The sequence below is a fragment of the Elephas maximus genome, chromosome 4 (assembly GCF_024166365.1).
Source record: "Elephas maximus indicus isolate mEleMax1 chromosome 4, mEleMax1 primary haplotype, whole genome shotgun sequence".
In the NCBI taxonomy this organism is placed as follows: domain Eukaryota; kingdom Metazoa; phylum Chordata; class Mammalia; order Proboscidea; family Elephantidae; genus Elephas; species Elephas maximus.
In genome coordinates this window covers 178,445,735-178,461,756 of record NC_064822.1, presented here as the reverse complement: position 1 = coordinate 178,461,756, position 16,022 = coordinate 178,445,735, and the positions used below count along the sequence as shown (strand labels likewise).

At 47.0% G+C, this 16,022-nt stretch overlaps 1 protein-coding gene across 1 annotated transcript in view; it reads right to left on the bottom strand.

The window, feature by feature from the left end:
- Positions 1–2,559: 2,559 nt before the first annotated feature.
- Positions 2,560–16,022, bottom strand: part of ISX (intestine specific homeobox) — a 31,806-nt gene continuing 18,343 nt past the window's right edge. Inside the window, exons 4-6 of the mRNA XM_049884978.1 lie at positions 7,632–7,786; positions 4,527–4,643; positions 2,560–2,799 (exon numbers count right to left, since the gene is read on the bottom strand). Coding sequence (XP_049740935.1) covers positions 2,560–2,799; positions 4,527–4,643; positions 7,632–7,786 — 512 coding nt within the window. The remainder of the gene's footprint in view (positions 2,800–4,526; positions 4,644–7,631; positions 7,787–16,022) is intronic.

The following is a 16,022-nucleotide window of genomic DNA, read 5'->3' as shown; positions in this document are numbered from 1 at the left end:
TCCATCACCAGGGCACAAGCAATGACTGGAAGAGGCTCAGAATAAGCAAGAGGCTCCTGTCTGGCCCAGTGCTTCCAAGGCTCAGAGCAGTTTGGGAGAGCTGTCCACCTTTCCTCCTGCCCCTGAGAGATGATCTGGATGCTAGAAAGAGAGGAAGCTAGAGAGGCTTCACAGTGGGAGGTGGGGATGGAGGCTGCAGCGGAGCATGTGCAGGGAACCCCCAAGAGTGGATTGAATGGTTCATTGCCAGAGAAGAGGGTGCCATGCCAAGGCCAGACTGGATGAGAGGCCCTTTAATGGATGCCAGCAGGGAACAGAGAAAGACAGAGGTGGGAAGTGCCTATCCCCTCCCTGCAGATACTGCCAGGACATTTGCATAAATGTATCCCCAAACCCCACACCCTCACCCTAGCAAAGACCCCGGTGGGAAGAACGGAAAGAGAGGGGGACAATCTTAAGTTCAACTGAGTTTAAACCTGAAGTGTCTGAGGAATCAGTAACCTAGAGGTTAATAGAATACATTCCTGCCAACAATATAGAAAGTAAATCCAGCTCTAGCAAAAGGATATAAATTACATTTTGCACTTCGGAGTTTAGGGCCGTAAAACGGGTACCTGCTCTGCAGGTTGGTAAGTTGTGAGCTCCCCACCTTTGCTTGTTAACGGTTCTTGCTCCCTCAGCCCCCATCCCTTCCTTTCACCCTGAGTCACCAAGAGATCAGGTGTCCATTTGGCACTCATGGGTTCTGAGTGCTTTGCACCACTGTGTTTGCAAAGCACGTTCACATTCACCAGCTTGCTGGGGACTCACAATTGCCCTGTGATTTAGGTGGGCAAGGATGACTCACCCCATTCACTACGGAAGAAAATCAAGGACCCAAGAGGCTGGTGGCAGAGCCCACGTGTACCACCTGTGGCCTTGGCCCTGAGTCTGCAAGGCTGTGCCCAGTGAAGCTGAGCTGCCCAAGCCGAGCAGACAGCTGGGACAAAGGAGGGAGCTTGGGGGTTGTAGCCCATGGTCCTTACATACTGAGTGCCTGGAGACTTTCTCATCCGTTTCCCACCCATTTCTCACACCCCGGTCTCCCATTTACACAGGAGGAAGCTGAGGCCCAGAGAGATCAAAAGGTGAGGTTACATAGCACCCTCGTGGGAATGCAATACTGAGACCCAGGATTCCTGGCTCCTGGTCTAATTCTTGGGTGGATCATGCCAAGGTAGATTGTAGAGGCTCTGGGGTTTGGGGCAGGCTCCTAGAACGTCTTAACTTGTACATAGAGGTCAGTCCAGATGGCAAGCCCTGTGCTCCCCAAGAAAGTGAGATCTCAGAGACCCTCACAGAAGGCGAGCGCAGATGACACCTCCCTAGGAAGAGGGATTGGCTTATTCCTGGGCTCAAACCCAAGCAGCCACTTTCCTGGTGAAATCTGGGAATAACAATATCACCCCCCAATAGGCCCAGCACCTGTACTTGGCAAATTATTTTCCCCTCCTTTCAGAGTCTCCAGGTTGCTCTGGGAGGCAGGGTGGGCAAGTGGGAAAACTGATGGCTCCCTTTTACAGATGGGAAAACTGAGGCTCAGACAGGAAATGTGATTTGCTGAAGGCCTCACTGCAAGGAGACAGCAGTTTTGAGCTAAACCCTGGGCCTTCCAGGGTAGAGTGAGGCTGCCCTTTCAGCAAGGCCTTTGCACATGTCCTGGGCAGATAAACTGTGGAAAGAGCTTACCGTTCGTTCATATTCAATCTGAAAACCTCTCTTCCCAACACAGCAGAATAACTAAAGGCACCAAAGTTTGTTTATATTTTTTAAAATTTATTTTCTATGTTTCTTTCTCATTCTGGGATGTTCTCATCAAAGCCGTAAAGAATTTGTTAGAAACAGGTCCACTGCAAGGTCATTGAGCAAATGTTCTGCTGGTAGGGAAAGGTTGGCATCATCCCTTTGACCAACCTAGACTGAGCCCCCGGGGTTGAGACCTGAGTTGTTCATCTCTATCTCCAGTTCCATTTATGGAGTGCTCAGTAGGTGCTCAATAAATGTGTCGTGGATGAATGAATGAATGAATGAACACCTCTCCTGGCCTCTATGTCTCTGTTCTTTCTATGGCTCAGCTCACAAAAGTTAGGATCAGAAGAGTCCTCAGAAGTCCTCTTGTCGAGCTCTCTCCTGTTACAGGTGAGGTCCAGAGGCGGGGAGTGACCTGTAACTTGTCCTCTTGTCGAGCTCTCTCCTGTTACAGGTGAGGTCCGGGGCGGGGGGCGGGGGGGGGGGAGGCGCAGAAACAAGAGGGTGGTCTCCCTGTTCCAGAGCTCATTCTGAGACCTCACGCAACCTCTGTCTTCTGAGCCAGGAGGGTGACTCTGGCCAGGAAAGATGAGAGCTCTTCTTTATTGTTTGCCCCTTGCTGCTGAGTTTGGGGCAACCCTTCAAGATAGCATCCTGGGATGTGGACAGTCCCTGGAGTGTAAGACTGAGTCCCCCAGCAGGCCGGGCACCACCCGTCACCCAGCTTCATCTGGAGAGAAGAGTGGCTCTTTGGGAGAGATTATCTGGTTCTTATGTTGAAGTGGCACAGGTGCTGGTCCACCTGGGGTGTGAAGGTAGAAGGAGGCGGAGTGCAGGGACACAGGCCTGCTGCAGGAGAGGGCCTGGGAGCGGCTGCATCTCCCATGGGGGGGATGGGAGGAGGGTGACTCCAGCAGGGAACCAGGCAGTGGCCAGCTGGCTTTGACCAAGTGGACAGCAACCTGTGGGTGGAGCCAGCCTAGGCAGAGCTGCAGGCATCTGCAGGGGGCCCTGTTACAAGGAGAGGACAGGAGAGGGAAGTGAGTCCTCAGCTTCGCCCTTGGCTGTGCCTGCAGCTTCCCCGCTTCTCTCCTGCTTGGGCAGTTTGGGGGTTGGTTTGCCCGGATTTTCCCAGATTTAGCACTGAAAGCTTGTGCAAACCTATTCAAACCTGGACAGTTGGTCACTACTGTCCATGACCGGGGGCCAGGAAACCTGGTTCTAATCCTGGCACTTACAGCAACTGTTTCCATGGAAAAGTCACTTTGTTTCTTGGAGTCCAGTTTCTGCCTTAGTAAAAATGGATAATTTAGGAATTCTACCTTATAGGGTCACTGTGGGTATGCAGAGAGGCCCTTGGGTGGCACAAATGGTTTGTGCTTGACTATTAGAGGTTAGTGGTTCAAACCTACCCAGCAGAACCATGGAAGAAAGGCCTGGCAATCTGCTTCCGTAAAGGGTGTTATTGTCAAGTCGATTCTGAATCATGGCAACTCCATGTGTACAGAGTAGAACTGTGCCATAGGATTTTCAAGCTGTCTTCTGAGGTACATCTGGGTGGGTTCGAACTGCCAACCTTTAGGTTAGTAGTTGAGCACTTAATTATTGTGCCACCCAGGGACTCCTCTGTAAAGATTACAGCCAATAAAACCCTATAGTGCAGTTCTGCTGTGTAACACATGGGGTTGTCATGAGTGGGGTTTGGTTTTGTTTTTTGTGGGTATGTAGAAAATTTTAATTCTGGGAATACAGTAAACAGGAACAAAGTGTCAGTTCCTGAGGGTAGGGTTGTGTGTCTTGTTTACTGCTGAATCCACAGCGGTTAGCACTGGGTTGTTGTGTTTGCTGTTCGCTGCTCTGAAGTCGACTTACGGTGACCCTATGCACAACGGAACAAAATGCTGCCCAGTCCTGTGCCATCCCTATGATCAGTTTAGCATCAGGCCATTGTGATCCATAGGATTTTCACCGGCTAATTTTCAGAAGCAGATTACCAGGCCTTTCTTCCTAGTCTGTCTTAGTGTAGGAGCCCCACTGAAACCTGTTCAGCATCATAGTAACATGTGGGCCTCCACTGACAGATGGGCAGTGGCCCCACATGACATGTATTGGCCGGGAATGGAATCCAGGTCTCCTTCATGGAAGGTGAGAGTTCTGCCACTGAGCCACCAACACCCCTTAGCACCTGGGACACGCTCAAAAACACGCGTTAACTCAATGGACAGCTAATACGAGGGGGCGCTTCTGAGGTGCCAAGCATTCTTCGTATCTCATTCATTTCCTCTTCATCAAAGTTCTGTTAACTATTCCCTGAAAGGCAAAGTGACCATTCCACAGCCACCCCACTGGAACATGCAGAGCTGAGATTCGAACCCCGGGCTGTCTGACCCCAGAGCTGGTGTGCTCAACCTCCATGTACCGTGCTTTACTTGGTGACCTTGTTTTATAAACTGTGAAGCTGTGCACACTTAATACAAACCACTCCCTGGAGGAGGGAGAGGCACTATGATTGTCACCCAGTGGCTGAGAACATAGCATCAGAGAGAGGCCAATGGCCTGTCACAGGCCCCACAGGCTTCCAGACCTGTCTGTGTCCCCTATCCTTTCTAAAATAAGTCCCCTTTCACTTTTACTATAGACAAGGTCCCTGAAGTGTTTCCTTCCATATGGGTCTGGACGGGACGTTCCCAGACAATGGTTCCCACCCTCTGCCCTCCTTTGATGTCTCAGCCACTCACAGCCACATCCAAAATTGTCCCTGGGGTGAAGCTGGCCTCACTCAGCTGCTGCAGACCACCCAGGCTGCCCATCTTCTCCTGCTTCCGCCACTTGGCTCGCTGATTCTGGAACCAGATCTGGGGTGGAGTAGAGAGGAGGTGGAGATAAGAATAAGAGTTTTTATCCAGCTGTTGTTGTTGTTAGGTGCCGTTGAGTCGGTTCCGACCCATAGGAACGCTATAGGACAGAGTAGAACTGCCCCATAGGGTTTCCAACGAGTGGCTGGTGGATTTGAACTGCTAACCTTTTGGTTAGCAGTTGAGCTCTTAACCACTACACCACCGGGGCTCCTTTATCCATCTAGTAACCAGTTAACCAGTTGCCGTCAAGTTGACTTTAACTCATGGGGTCCCTGTGTGTGTCAGAGAACCGTGCTCCATGGGGTTTTCAACATTTAATTTTTTTGAAGTTGACCATTAGGCCTTTCTTCTGAGGGCTCTCTGGGTGAAGACAAACCTCCAACTTTTTGGTTAGCAGCAGAGCACTTGACTGTTTGTACCACCCAGGGACTCCATTTAGTGCCTACCCCCAAACGCATAACAACGACATCTTGCAAGGGGCCAGCGCTTTATGGTTTATAAAGCACTGAGATATCCAGGATCTCCTTAGATCTAAATGTCAGTCTCCTGAGGGGTGACTGGGAGTCACAACTTTCAGTGCTTCCAGGGCCAATGAGTGAAACAGATGGTGTCAGGTAACTGGGAGTCGCGAGGTCTGTGGTGTACTGGAGTAGGTGGGCCCAGTGTTTTGTTGTGTGGCTGTCAAACTGGCCCCGATTCCTGGTGACCCCATGTACAACAGAACAAAGCATTGCCTGCTCCTGTGCCATCCCCATGATCAGTTGCAGATGGGACTGTTTTGATCCATAGGGTTTTCATTGGCTGATTTCTTTTTTTGGAACACTTTATCGTGTTTTAGGTGAAAGTTTACACAGCAAATTAGTTTCTCCTTCAATAATTCATACACATACTGTTCTGTGACATTGGTTGCTGTCCTTGCAATGTGTCGGTACTCTCTCCATTTCCATCCTTTCTTTACTCTTTCCATCCCTCCACTTTCCTGTCCCTCCTTGCCTTCTCATCTTTGCTTTTGGCCATACTTTGCCCGTTTGGTCTCATGTAGTCGATTGTTCCAAGAGCGCATTTCTCTTGGGTATTATTGTTCATTTTATAGGCCAATCTGTTATTTGGCTGAAGGGTGACCTCCAGGATCCTTGGCTGGTTTTTGGAAGTAGATTGCCAGGCCTTTCTTTCTAGTGCATCTTAGTCTGGAAGCTCCACTGAAACCTGCTCAGCATCATAGCAACACCCACGCCTCCACTGACAGAGGGTTACTGGCTGCACGTGAGGTGCATTGGTTGGTGTTCTAGGTTCATCCAGTTTCCAAGCTGGGAATCTTGTTTTTTGTGTGGGAGCACCTGAGTTTTAAAACAAAATGCAAGTCAAATAAAACTCATTTGTGGGGCAGTCCAGCCGGCAGGCCACTCATTTGTAGTCCCTGTGAGGGGCCATTGGCACCTGTAGCTTTAACATCTGCAGCTCCCCATGTCCATGAATGCCCTGATGGCTCTAGCATATGGCCAACTGCACTTGGTGATTCCGCTCAGGTAGGAGTGGAATTCTGGGCTTTACTGCGGACGCAGGTGCTGCCCACTCAGCTGGTGACTGACTCCCAATGGGAATAAAAAAGGCGGGGAGGGGGAGAAGTCTACGGCAAGGGTGGTCCTTAGCCAGAAGAAATGCAGGGTGGGACAAAATAAAGAGTGGAATGTCGACCTGGGCCTTGGTTCAGATTCTGAACTTCGATGAGTCCATCACTTGATCTATTTGTTTAAAAAAAAAAAAAAATTAAAGAAGCGTGCCTTAGAAAACTGCTTTAGAGAAAGTTCCAACAGTGTGTAAGTTGAATGTGGTGGTGGAACTTCCTACGCCTAAAAGGTACTTGGAAAATCGGTGATGTACAAAGAAGACAGGATGTGCCTCTGGTGAGTCACAGGGACTGATGAACTTCCAGCCATGGAGACAAAGAGAGAGACTGTGGGGTGAGGAGATTACGTAGGCCGTCAATGCTTAAACAGGTTTCTGACCGTAGCTCTGGGCCTTCCTCATTTCCCTGTGCATCCATCCTCCAAAGTGCTGCCCACATGGTCTGGATCAGGAGTTGGCAAACTATGGCCTACGGGCCAAACTGGGCCCACCACCTCTTTTTGAAGAGCCCATGAACTAAGAATGGTTTTCACATTTTTAAATGGTTAAGAAAAAATCAAAAGAAGGCTAATATTTTGCTACACATGAAAACTACCTGAAACTCAAATTGCAGTGTCCATAAATAAAGTTTTATTGGAACACTGCCATGCTCATTTGTTTACATATCTATGGCTACTTTTGTGCCACAACCACAGAGTTGAAGAGTTATGACAGTGATTGCATGCTCCGCAAAGCCTAAACGAATTGCCATCTGGCCCTTTATAGAAAAAGCCTGTTGACTTTTTGTGTGCTCTAGATTGTCAAGACCTATTTTGTGAATGAGGCTGGGTGATGAATGATTTTCTGGAGCTGTGTAACCAAGTAGAGTCCCTGGGTGGTGCAAACGCCGAAGTGCTCAACTACTGACCAAAAAAGGTGGGAGGTTTGAATTCATGGGATTTATGGCCTGGTGGTCCGCTTCCGAAAGTCACAGCCTTGAAAACCGTTAAGGAGCGCCGTTCTACTCTGAAACACGTGGGGTTGCCATGAGTTGAAATGACTTGATGGCAACTTTTTTTTGGGGGGGGGTGCAGGGGGATGGGGGACATTTAACCAAGTGGAGAGGAAGGTCATGGAAGCAGAGCTTGATGGCGATTGTCTGGTGCCAGCTCACTTCATTTCTACTGCCAAAGGAGAGCAACCATCTTATAACTATGGTGTGTGTCTTCATTTCCTGGAAAATAATATTTGGCAAATATGACTATACTTATGAGATAAAGCCAATAGAAAATTTCAAATGGGGGCAGCCCTGGAAAATTTAGGATACATGGTATCTCATCCGCAGCTATAAGTGGGGGCTGAGGGTGGAGGCGGCTGTACCTGAACTCGAGCTTCTGGGAGGTTGATCCTGGCTGCCAGCTGGTTGCGGACATGGACATCTGGGTAGTGGGTGAAATGGAAAATCTTCTCCAGCTCATGCAGCTGCTCCGTGGTGAAGGTGGTACGAACCCTCCTCCGCTTGCTCTTCCTGTCCCCTGCATGGGAGAGAGATGGGTCAGTCGTCTTGGAGTTAGCACCTCAATTAGGCTTCTGTGTTGCCTTGTTCCTCTCTTTCAATCCCTGCTGCAGCGACTGAGTCTTGACCCCTCGCTCCTCCTGCTTGTTGTTCCACAATATTCTCTTTTCTAGAATTCCCTGCCTGTAGGCAGAGTTCAATTTTGGACATGTTAATTTGAGATGGCAGGAGTCAGAATCGACTTCAATGCAACTAACAAAAACAAATTGGCTATTCAAATGAGGCTATTTCTTAGGGATTGAATTGTGTCCCCCCAAAAGATACGTTGAAGTCTTAACCCCCGGACCTGTGAATGTCACCCTGTTTGGAAATAGAGTCTTTGAAGATGTTATCAGTTAAGCTGACATGAGGTCATACTGGAGTAGGGTAGATCCTATTTCTGTATTACTGGTGTTCTTATAAAAGAGAAGAAGATAAGCAGAGACAGAAAAACAAAAGAAGGATGCCATGCGATGCTGCAGCTGTAAGCCAAGGGATACTTGGAGCTACCAGAAGCTGGGAGAGAGGCATGGCACAGATTCTCCTTCAAAGCCTCAGAAGGAATAAACATGGTTGACACCCTGGTCTCAAACTCCCAGCCTCCAGAACTGTGAGGCAATAAATTTCTTCTCTTATAAGCCACTGAGTTTGAGGTATTTTGTTACGGCAGCTGTGGAAAACCAGTATACTCTTAGATAGGCAGATGTATAAGTAAGTTGGGAGCTCAAAGGCAAGGTCAGAACTGACGTTCAAATTTGGGAATTGCCGGCATATATTTGGCATTTGAAGTCGTTGGAATGGCTGAATTCTCTTAGGCAGAAAGCATAGGAGGAGAAGAGCAGAGGGCCAAGGAGTAAGTCCTGGGGCCTTCCATCATTCACAGCTTCAGTAGCAGAGCAGGCAACAAAGGAGATCAAAAAGGGAGATCTCAGGTCAGAGGAAGGCAAGGGAGGGGTGACATGGATGTGTAGAGAAGAAATATTCCGAGAAAGAAGATACAGTCAGCTCTGTCCATGCTGTGAACAGATCAACTATGATGAGGACAGAAAAGTTGTCATGGAAGCTGACCTCATGGGGGACCTTAATGAGAGCAAGGAAATCAACTAGGCCCAACTGTCTCTGTTGTAGAAATGGTCTTTCATGGTCTGCTTTTGGCCTCACTTCCTTCCCTTTGTTGTTAATTCATTTTTTTTTTTTTAAATCTACTCACAGCACTTCCACCCACTTTTGCTGACTCTTAAAAGCTTCCTGGGGATTGTGGACAGTGAGGTTTTCAACATTCTCGTCCACTAGAGCAAGCTTGTGAATCAGCTTTGGCAGGAGAGTCTGAGCTGTCTCTCTCTCTCTCTCTATCCCTTCCCCCCCCCCCAACGCTGCTGTCCCCTTCTATTTTTAGAGATACTTATTCTACATCTAGAGCTGGTGGTGTGCTTAAGGGATAGAGTTGAAATGAATCAGAATTGTTGTAGAGAGAGATGGCAGGTGTTAATCCACTGCCAAGTTCTTACTGAATGTCTTCTTTGTACCCACGAACTGACAGGTGCTTAGGCCAGTCTACAGGGTACAAAAATGGAGACAACATGCTGACAGTATCCCATTCATTCCTTCATGATGTCAGAATTTTAGATGATGATAAATGATATAGTACAGTTCTGTAAGAAGTTGCAAAAAAAAAAAAAGAAAAAAATCACAGAAGGGAAGACATCAGGTTGTCTGGGCAAAGTGAAGTATCAAGGGCAGTATGGGACTGAGATTTTTCTGAGAGTATAAAACTGTGGAATAGGACTTGCAGAACCAAGAATGTAGGATGTAGAACCAGAATACAGGAAATTAAACAACGTGGAAAACAAAGGATTAGGACCAGAAAGAACTAAAGAATAAGCCACCTCTTCCTTTTCCCCCAGAAGGAAACTTAGGTAGACAAGTATTCATGATGAACAAGAACTTAACAGACCTCTTACTAAGTGTCCCAAAGCCTCCAATGGTGTAACTAAAGGAGCATATATATATTAAGTTATATATATATGGCTCTTCTCTATTCCCAGCTGGTCTGAAGGGGCTTAATTCGGAGGTAGGGAGAAGAAGGAAAGGAACTAACCCCTACTCTGCATGATGTGACTGCTGACTTCATGGAGAGAGGGCTGCCTGACAAGTTATGGGCTGGTTAGAAAAAATATTTTATTTCTCACTAGGTTTGACCTATACATCCTCAGAATAAATGCTAGTCCTTGAGAGATAATGATGATGATGGTGATGATGATGATATGTGTTTGTGTGTCCAACAGCTCCAGTGATCTTGAGAGAACAAAGAGGGGTGCCTACAACTCACAGTGGTGGGGAGATGGAGTCTGAACCCCAAATAGACCATCCTGCAGGGTTTAGAGCACCGAAGTCTCTCCCCTAGATTGACCTCGGGTTCTTGCGATGTTGACAGTCAGCACTGATTGTCCCTATACTGCTCATTTTGGAATGTTCCAGACTGAATGACCATAAATTGCAGAAACATAAAAAGGGGTGGGGATAAGAGTGAGAGAGGGACCCTGCAGCTGCGATCACTCCCTGTGATTAGGGTTCCCTGAAATACAACTGGAGAGACCTGTCCAGAAAGTCAAGAGCAGTTGTGGAAGAGGCAGATAGATTTAAACCTATAGTTAGGTGAATGAGGTTAAGATCTGAGGCTGGACCTCAGGAAAACTTTAACTCCTTAGAGCTAAACTGTCCAATATGGTGGTCACTAGCTACATGTGACTATTTAAATTTCAATTGATTAAAATTAAATTAAAATTTAATTCCGCAGTCCAACTAGCCATAGCTCCGTAGCCACATGTTGCTACTGGTTGCCATATTGGACAGCAGATATAGAGTATCTCCTTCATTGAAGACAGTCCTGTTGGACAGTGATACCTTAGAGGTTTTTCCCTTGGATTCTTGAGTCTAACTTTTTAAGTTTCTTCCCCTGTGTTGCAATTTCTTCTAATTGCTACAAAGATCTGACACCCTTTGTGCCAACTTTGATGGGGTTGGGAAGCCATAAGCATAGGGAGAGTAACAGCAAACGTGGGCTGCCGCACATCCATCTCTCTACTGGTGCTCAGGGAGAAAGAACAAGTTCAGTGGAGGGGATGGTGCCCAGGATCTGTGGGCAGTGGCCTACAGCACAGTGAACCTGCCCATGATCTAGGGCAGGGTGGAGATGGGGAAGAGCAGAGTTTGAGGGGATGGCTCAGGAAGGATGAGACTTCTCTAGGAAACGGATAGGAGGGAGCTGAGGAAGGCTGGTGTTTGGGTTACAGACCACAGTGGTTATATGGGAGAGGAAGCAGGTGAGAGAAGGCAGAACAGCATAAATGGAATGTGGATCAGAGAAGAATGTAGAACACAGCTCAGCACAGAATTGTGGAACCAGAAGAGACTGGAAATATGAGTTTCATGTTGATGGAGCTGCCCTATGCAAGGGATAAGATGATTCTTAATCACCAGGAAGGGACAGGATGTCCTGGGCCCTGCTCAGAGAGGACAGTGAGGGTGTCTGGACCCATTTTCTGATGCAGAGTGATTCATCCCGGAAGGAGCATTGCATTGGAAGTAAGAAAATCCTTGAGTTTCCATCCATGCCCACAATCTCCCTAGAAGGTTCTTGGCACAGAAGTTGAGAAGTGGGTGGCCACAGCCCAGCCCTTCCACTGTGGCTGGCCAAGGGCACCTGGGGAGCAGGCTTTGCGGGCTGCGGGGAGAGGGTGGACGAAGGCAGCAGGGAACTGCCACCCCTTTTCAAGCTTCTCTTGTCCTGGTTATTAATTGTATGAGCTGTGAATCACGCTTCAGTGGGTCTTCAAAGAGAACGAGTCAGCAGAACTTAATTAAACCTAAGCCGTTTAGCACATCGATCATAAGAAATACACAATTTACACAGGTGATTAGGCCACCTAATTATAAACTGATGTTTCTCCCTGCTCAGCTCCCTCCCCTGATTGCTCCTTCTCCATGGTCTGCTAATTGGCACTGGGTGCTCAACTAAAGATCCGGGGGACTTGGCCACAGGGCGACATCTCTGGGAAATGGACCTTGTCCTTGTCCTTCTAAGGAAGTGAGTTTGTCTTGGAGGAGATCAGGGGCTCCCTCTAGAGCCCCTTTTCAGGCTGGGGCCACCTCCTGACACATGAGAGGTGGGGTATGGGCAGAAGTCTCCACAGGGAAGACCTGTCGTTGGCTTCTTCTCTCTGTAGTCAGGTCTCAAACTTCCTCTGGCTCTCTGATGCCCGCAGGGTACAAGGCAAGCTCCTTTGCTTGGCATTCAAGGCTCTCCTACCTTTCTAGCATTATCTGTGGTTCTCCCTAATCCTCACTTCTGAGATTTCAATCCCACCTGGCCACCTGTTGTTGTTGGCTGCTGTCGAGCCAGCCCCTGACTCTCAGTGACCCCATACACATGGAGTGAAATGCTGCCCAATCCCTATGACTGGTCGCCGATCACACCGTTGTAATTCCTAAGGTTTTCATTGGATGATTTCTGGAAGTAGGTCTCCAGGCCTGTCTTCCTATTAATCTGGAAGCTTTGCTGAAACCTGTTCAAACATCATAGCAACACACAAGCCTCCACTGACAGGTGGCTGGCGGCTACGCATGAGATGTATTGGCTAGATATTGAACGTGGGTCTCCTGCGTGGAAGGCGAGAATTCTGCCACTGCCCCTAGATGACCACTTCTAGATTCCTCAAACTGACCACACTCTTCTATGCTCCAGGTGCTTTCTCTCTCTACTCCCTGTCCTCCTTCTTTGTGTGGTGAACACCTACTCCTCCATCGAAGCTCAAACCAATGACATGCTTTCTTCTTTCTAAGGCCAGCTGTGAATCTCTGTGTTGAAATCCAACAGTTTAAAAAAAAATTTTTAATTAGTGAAGAGTGCTAAATTTCAGCTTTTAAGGAACAAGACCATGTTTGTAAAAAATCTTCTCTCAGTCTCTTTATCTGTCTATATCTACCTGTCTGTCTATCTACCTACCCACCTATCATCTCTCTCTCTCTTTTTCTGTCTTTCTATCCTAATTACAGTTATCACTGAATGATGAGAAGGTAGCATTAGAGTTACATTTTCTTTTACCCTCTCCATTTTGTTTATATGTATTTTCTATTTTTCTATAACCAGCATGGATTACTTGCATAAATAAGCAATCATGAAAAGAAAACAGCAAGGATGGCAAGAGACAAGAAAAAACAAATCACTCAGAGAAACGTTTGAGAGAGGACCACTGAGAAGCTCACGAGCAAAGGATTTTGTGATCTGATGACTGGTTTGGTGCCCACTGTAGGCACACTGAGGACTGTTGTGTTCCAAGTGTACAGACTACCTTCTTAATATTTTTAATGCTTGGATTTCAGTCTACGTGTTCATGTACACACACACACACACACACACACACACACACACACACACACACACACAGAGTCTCTCTCTCCCCATATTTCATTTGTATATGTCTTTTTAAGAAAGCAATTGTACTCTTTGTTGAAAGGAAATCATACAGGGAACCTTTATCAAACAAAAAGCAGTACAGATACTTTATTGCAGTATATGGGAGCCGGGGCGGATTATCCAATAGGCAGGGCAAGCATGATTCTTACCTTGCTTACCAGGTCATCTGTAGTGAACAATTGTACATTTTTCACCATGTCAAAGATTCTGCTTCTAGGTATAGATGGCATCTGTCTCTCTCCCAACCCCACAGCACCTTCTTATAGAATCAAAGCCTCTTTTCACCAAATTTGTAATTCCTGACACAGACCAATGACCCAGTAAGCAAGGTAAGCACGGGTTTACTTGTGCTTACTTACTAACCCATGTAAAATTGGACTGTGCTTACTTTACTTACTGGGTCATTCACCCCTGGTGGGGGGACCCACTCATCCTCCCCCTCATCCAAGAGAGCTCAGATGCATGCATCTCAGGGGAAACCTGAAGTTCCCCAAAGAAGGGTTTGAAAAAAACTCTGATGTACATAAATAAAGCCCAAAGTCCTTGCTTTGGCCAATTTGGCCATCAGTTTATCTTACTTGGCTCATCTCCTGAGACTTTGCTCCATGATTTTTATCCTTTAGTCACACTGAATTTATTAGTTTCTCAAACAGAATATTCTTTTTTATTTTTCTGAGCTGCTCTGCACACTTTTTCTCAGTCTGGCACACCCTTCCTTTTTCTCTGCCTGACTCTCATGTCGAATGTCACCTCCTCCCTGAAGCCTTCCTTGATGGCTATAAGTGGAATCAATTATTCCTTCTTCTGAATTATCAAAGTACGTTGTTGTGTTTGTATGTTGTATTTGTATCACTACAATGTGACTCATATGATAATGTGCTCAGTCCTGGCAAGACTGAAACATGGGGGCGGGCACAGATTACTGTGACAGGGTAGCAATAATTTGACTTCATGTGCTTTGATAGTGCTATCATATTTCAACAGTTATAACTATTTTCTTTGCTGGGAAGTTGTGTATGTGTATGTGTGTGTGTGTGTGTGTGTGTGTGTGTGTGATCCTTTCCCCAATCCCCTCTCCATCTATACTTGTGACAATGCAGGGAACAGGAACGGTCAGACAACACAAACTGCATAGCTGTAGGATGTTTTAGGGTGTGACACAGGAAGTGTCATGGAACTTGTTTCTGTTCAATGGGGGAATCCGTATTTAGTTACCCTTCCTGCCAAGAACTGAAAAGAATTGAACTGTTCTGCTAAAATGCATACAGAAGGCTGACCCAAGTAGCAAGAATTCGTAGTGGCCACATGAGAGATATCCAAAGCCCAGGGCCTTGCAAACAGGAGGAAGAGCTCTTCCTGGGCAACAAAAAAATTGTAACAACTGCCACGGCACAAGGAGTATTGGTTGCACGGGGTGTGTGTGTGCCAGACTCTCAGGAAATACCACTGATAAAGAGGACACTTTGAGAGTGCCGTATATGGAGTCTGAAATGAACTACGAAAAATTATATCGGCCCTGAAACAAGAAACCCCCATCCCATCATGGAACAGTGTGGGAGAAGAGGATCCACAAAAATAAATCTCCAGACCATACCTGAACACACACATTATTCTTTCAGTCACACCCTCTGGCCCCAATTGATTAGTTTGGAGGTGGATGTTTTCCTCAAGTTAGGCCAATGAGTCCCTTCCTCTGGGACTTTTGGACTTGGGACTGAAGAGAGCTGGAGGGCAGTCACTGGAGACTGAGGTAGTGCTTGCCAACTATCGGAAGCCATTGGAGAATGCCCATTGGCTATGAGAAAGAGCTGAGTCAACATGTAGTCAGAAGCAGCTGGAGAGACTTGCCCGTATTCCTGGGTTTGCTCCTACTGTGGTTGAAGCTTGATTACGACCTCATCCTTCCCATGGCTTAGTTTGGGAAACTATTAAGTTTTCTTTAAGGAAACACATTTCCCTCTCTGTTTCAGCTAACCTAAGGAAATATTTGCCAAATGGAAGTAAAGAGTTCTCGTTAATATTGATCACTGCACACTTTCCTGCCTAAAACCCTAAAACAGTTTTTCTGTCCCCTTGCTATACAAAGCAAAAATAAAAATCCTTACCATGGCTTACAAGACTCAGCATAGGGTGGCCCCTCTCTAGCTCTCAGGCTTATTCTTGCACCCTGAACATCTCTTCTTCCGCTATGTCCTTGCCCTTGGGGCTCCCTCTGCATGAAATGTCCTTCCCTTCACCCAGTTGCAGCTCAGCCACCACCTCCTCTGGGAATTCTTCCCTGAACTGCCTGAAATTGGCCTGGAAATAGGTCCTCATAGTATCTCATTACCCACCTTTCCGGCACTTATCATGGTTGTAATCGCACTTTCAGTCATGATTATTTGATGATTATTTGGTTCCCTGCTGGACTGCAAGCAAGATGAGGGCAGGCACTGTGCTTGTGTTTCCCTGTCTATACCATGCCCAACTCCCAACCCTTTAAATTCCTTTTTCCTTAAATATGGACCTGATTTAGTGATTTGCTTCAAACAAATAGAATGTAGGAGATGTGTTGCTATGTGATTTCTGAGACTAGGTTGTAAAAGTATACAGTTTCCACCTTGCTCTCTCCCTCTTGTATTACTGGCTCTGGGAGAAGCCACTCACCATCTTGTGAGGACACTCAAGCAGCATTTGGAGAAGCTACACAGGGCTGGACTGAGGCCTCCCACCAGCAGCCAGTACTATGACTAGCCAGCCA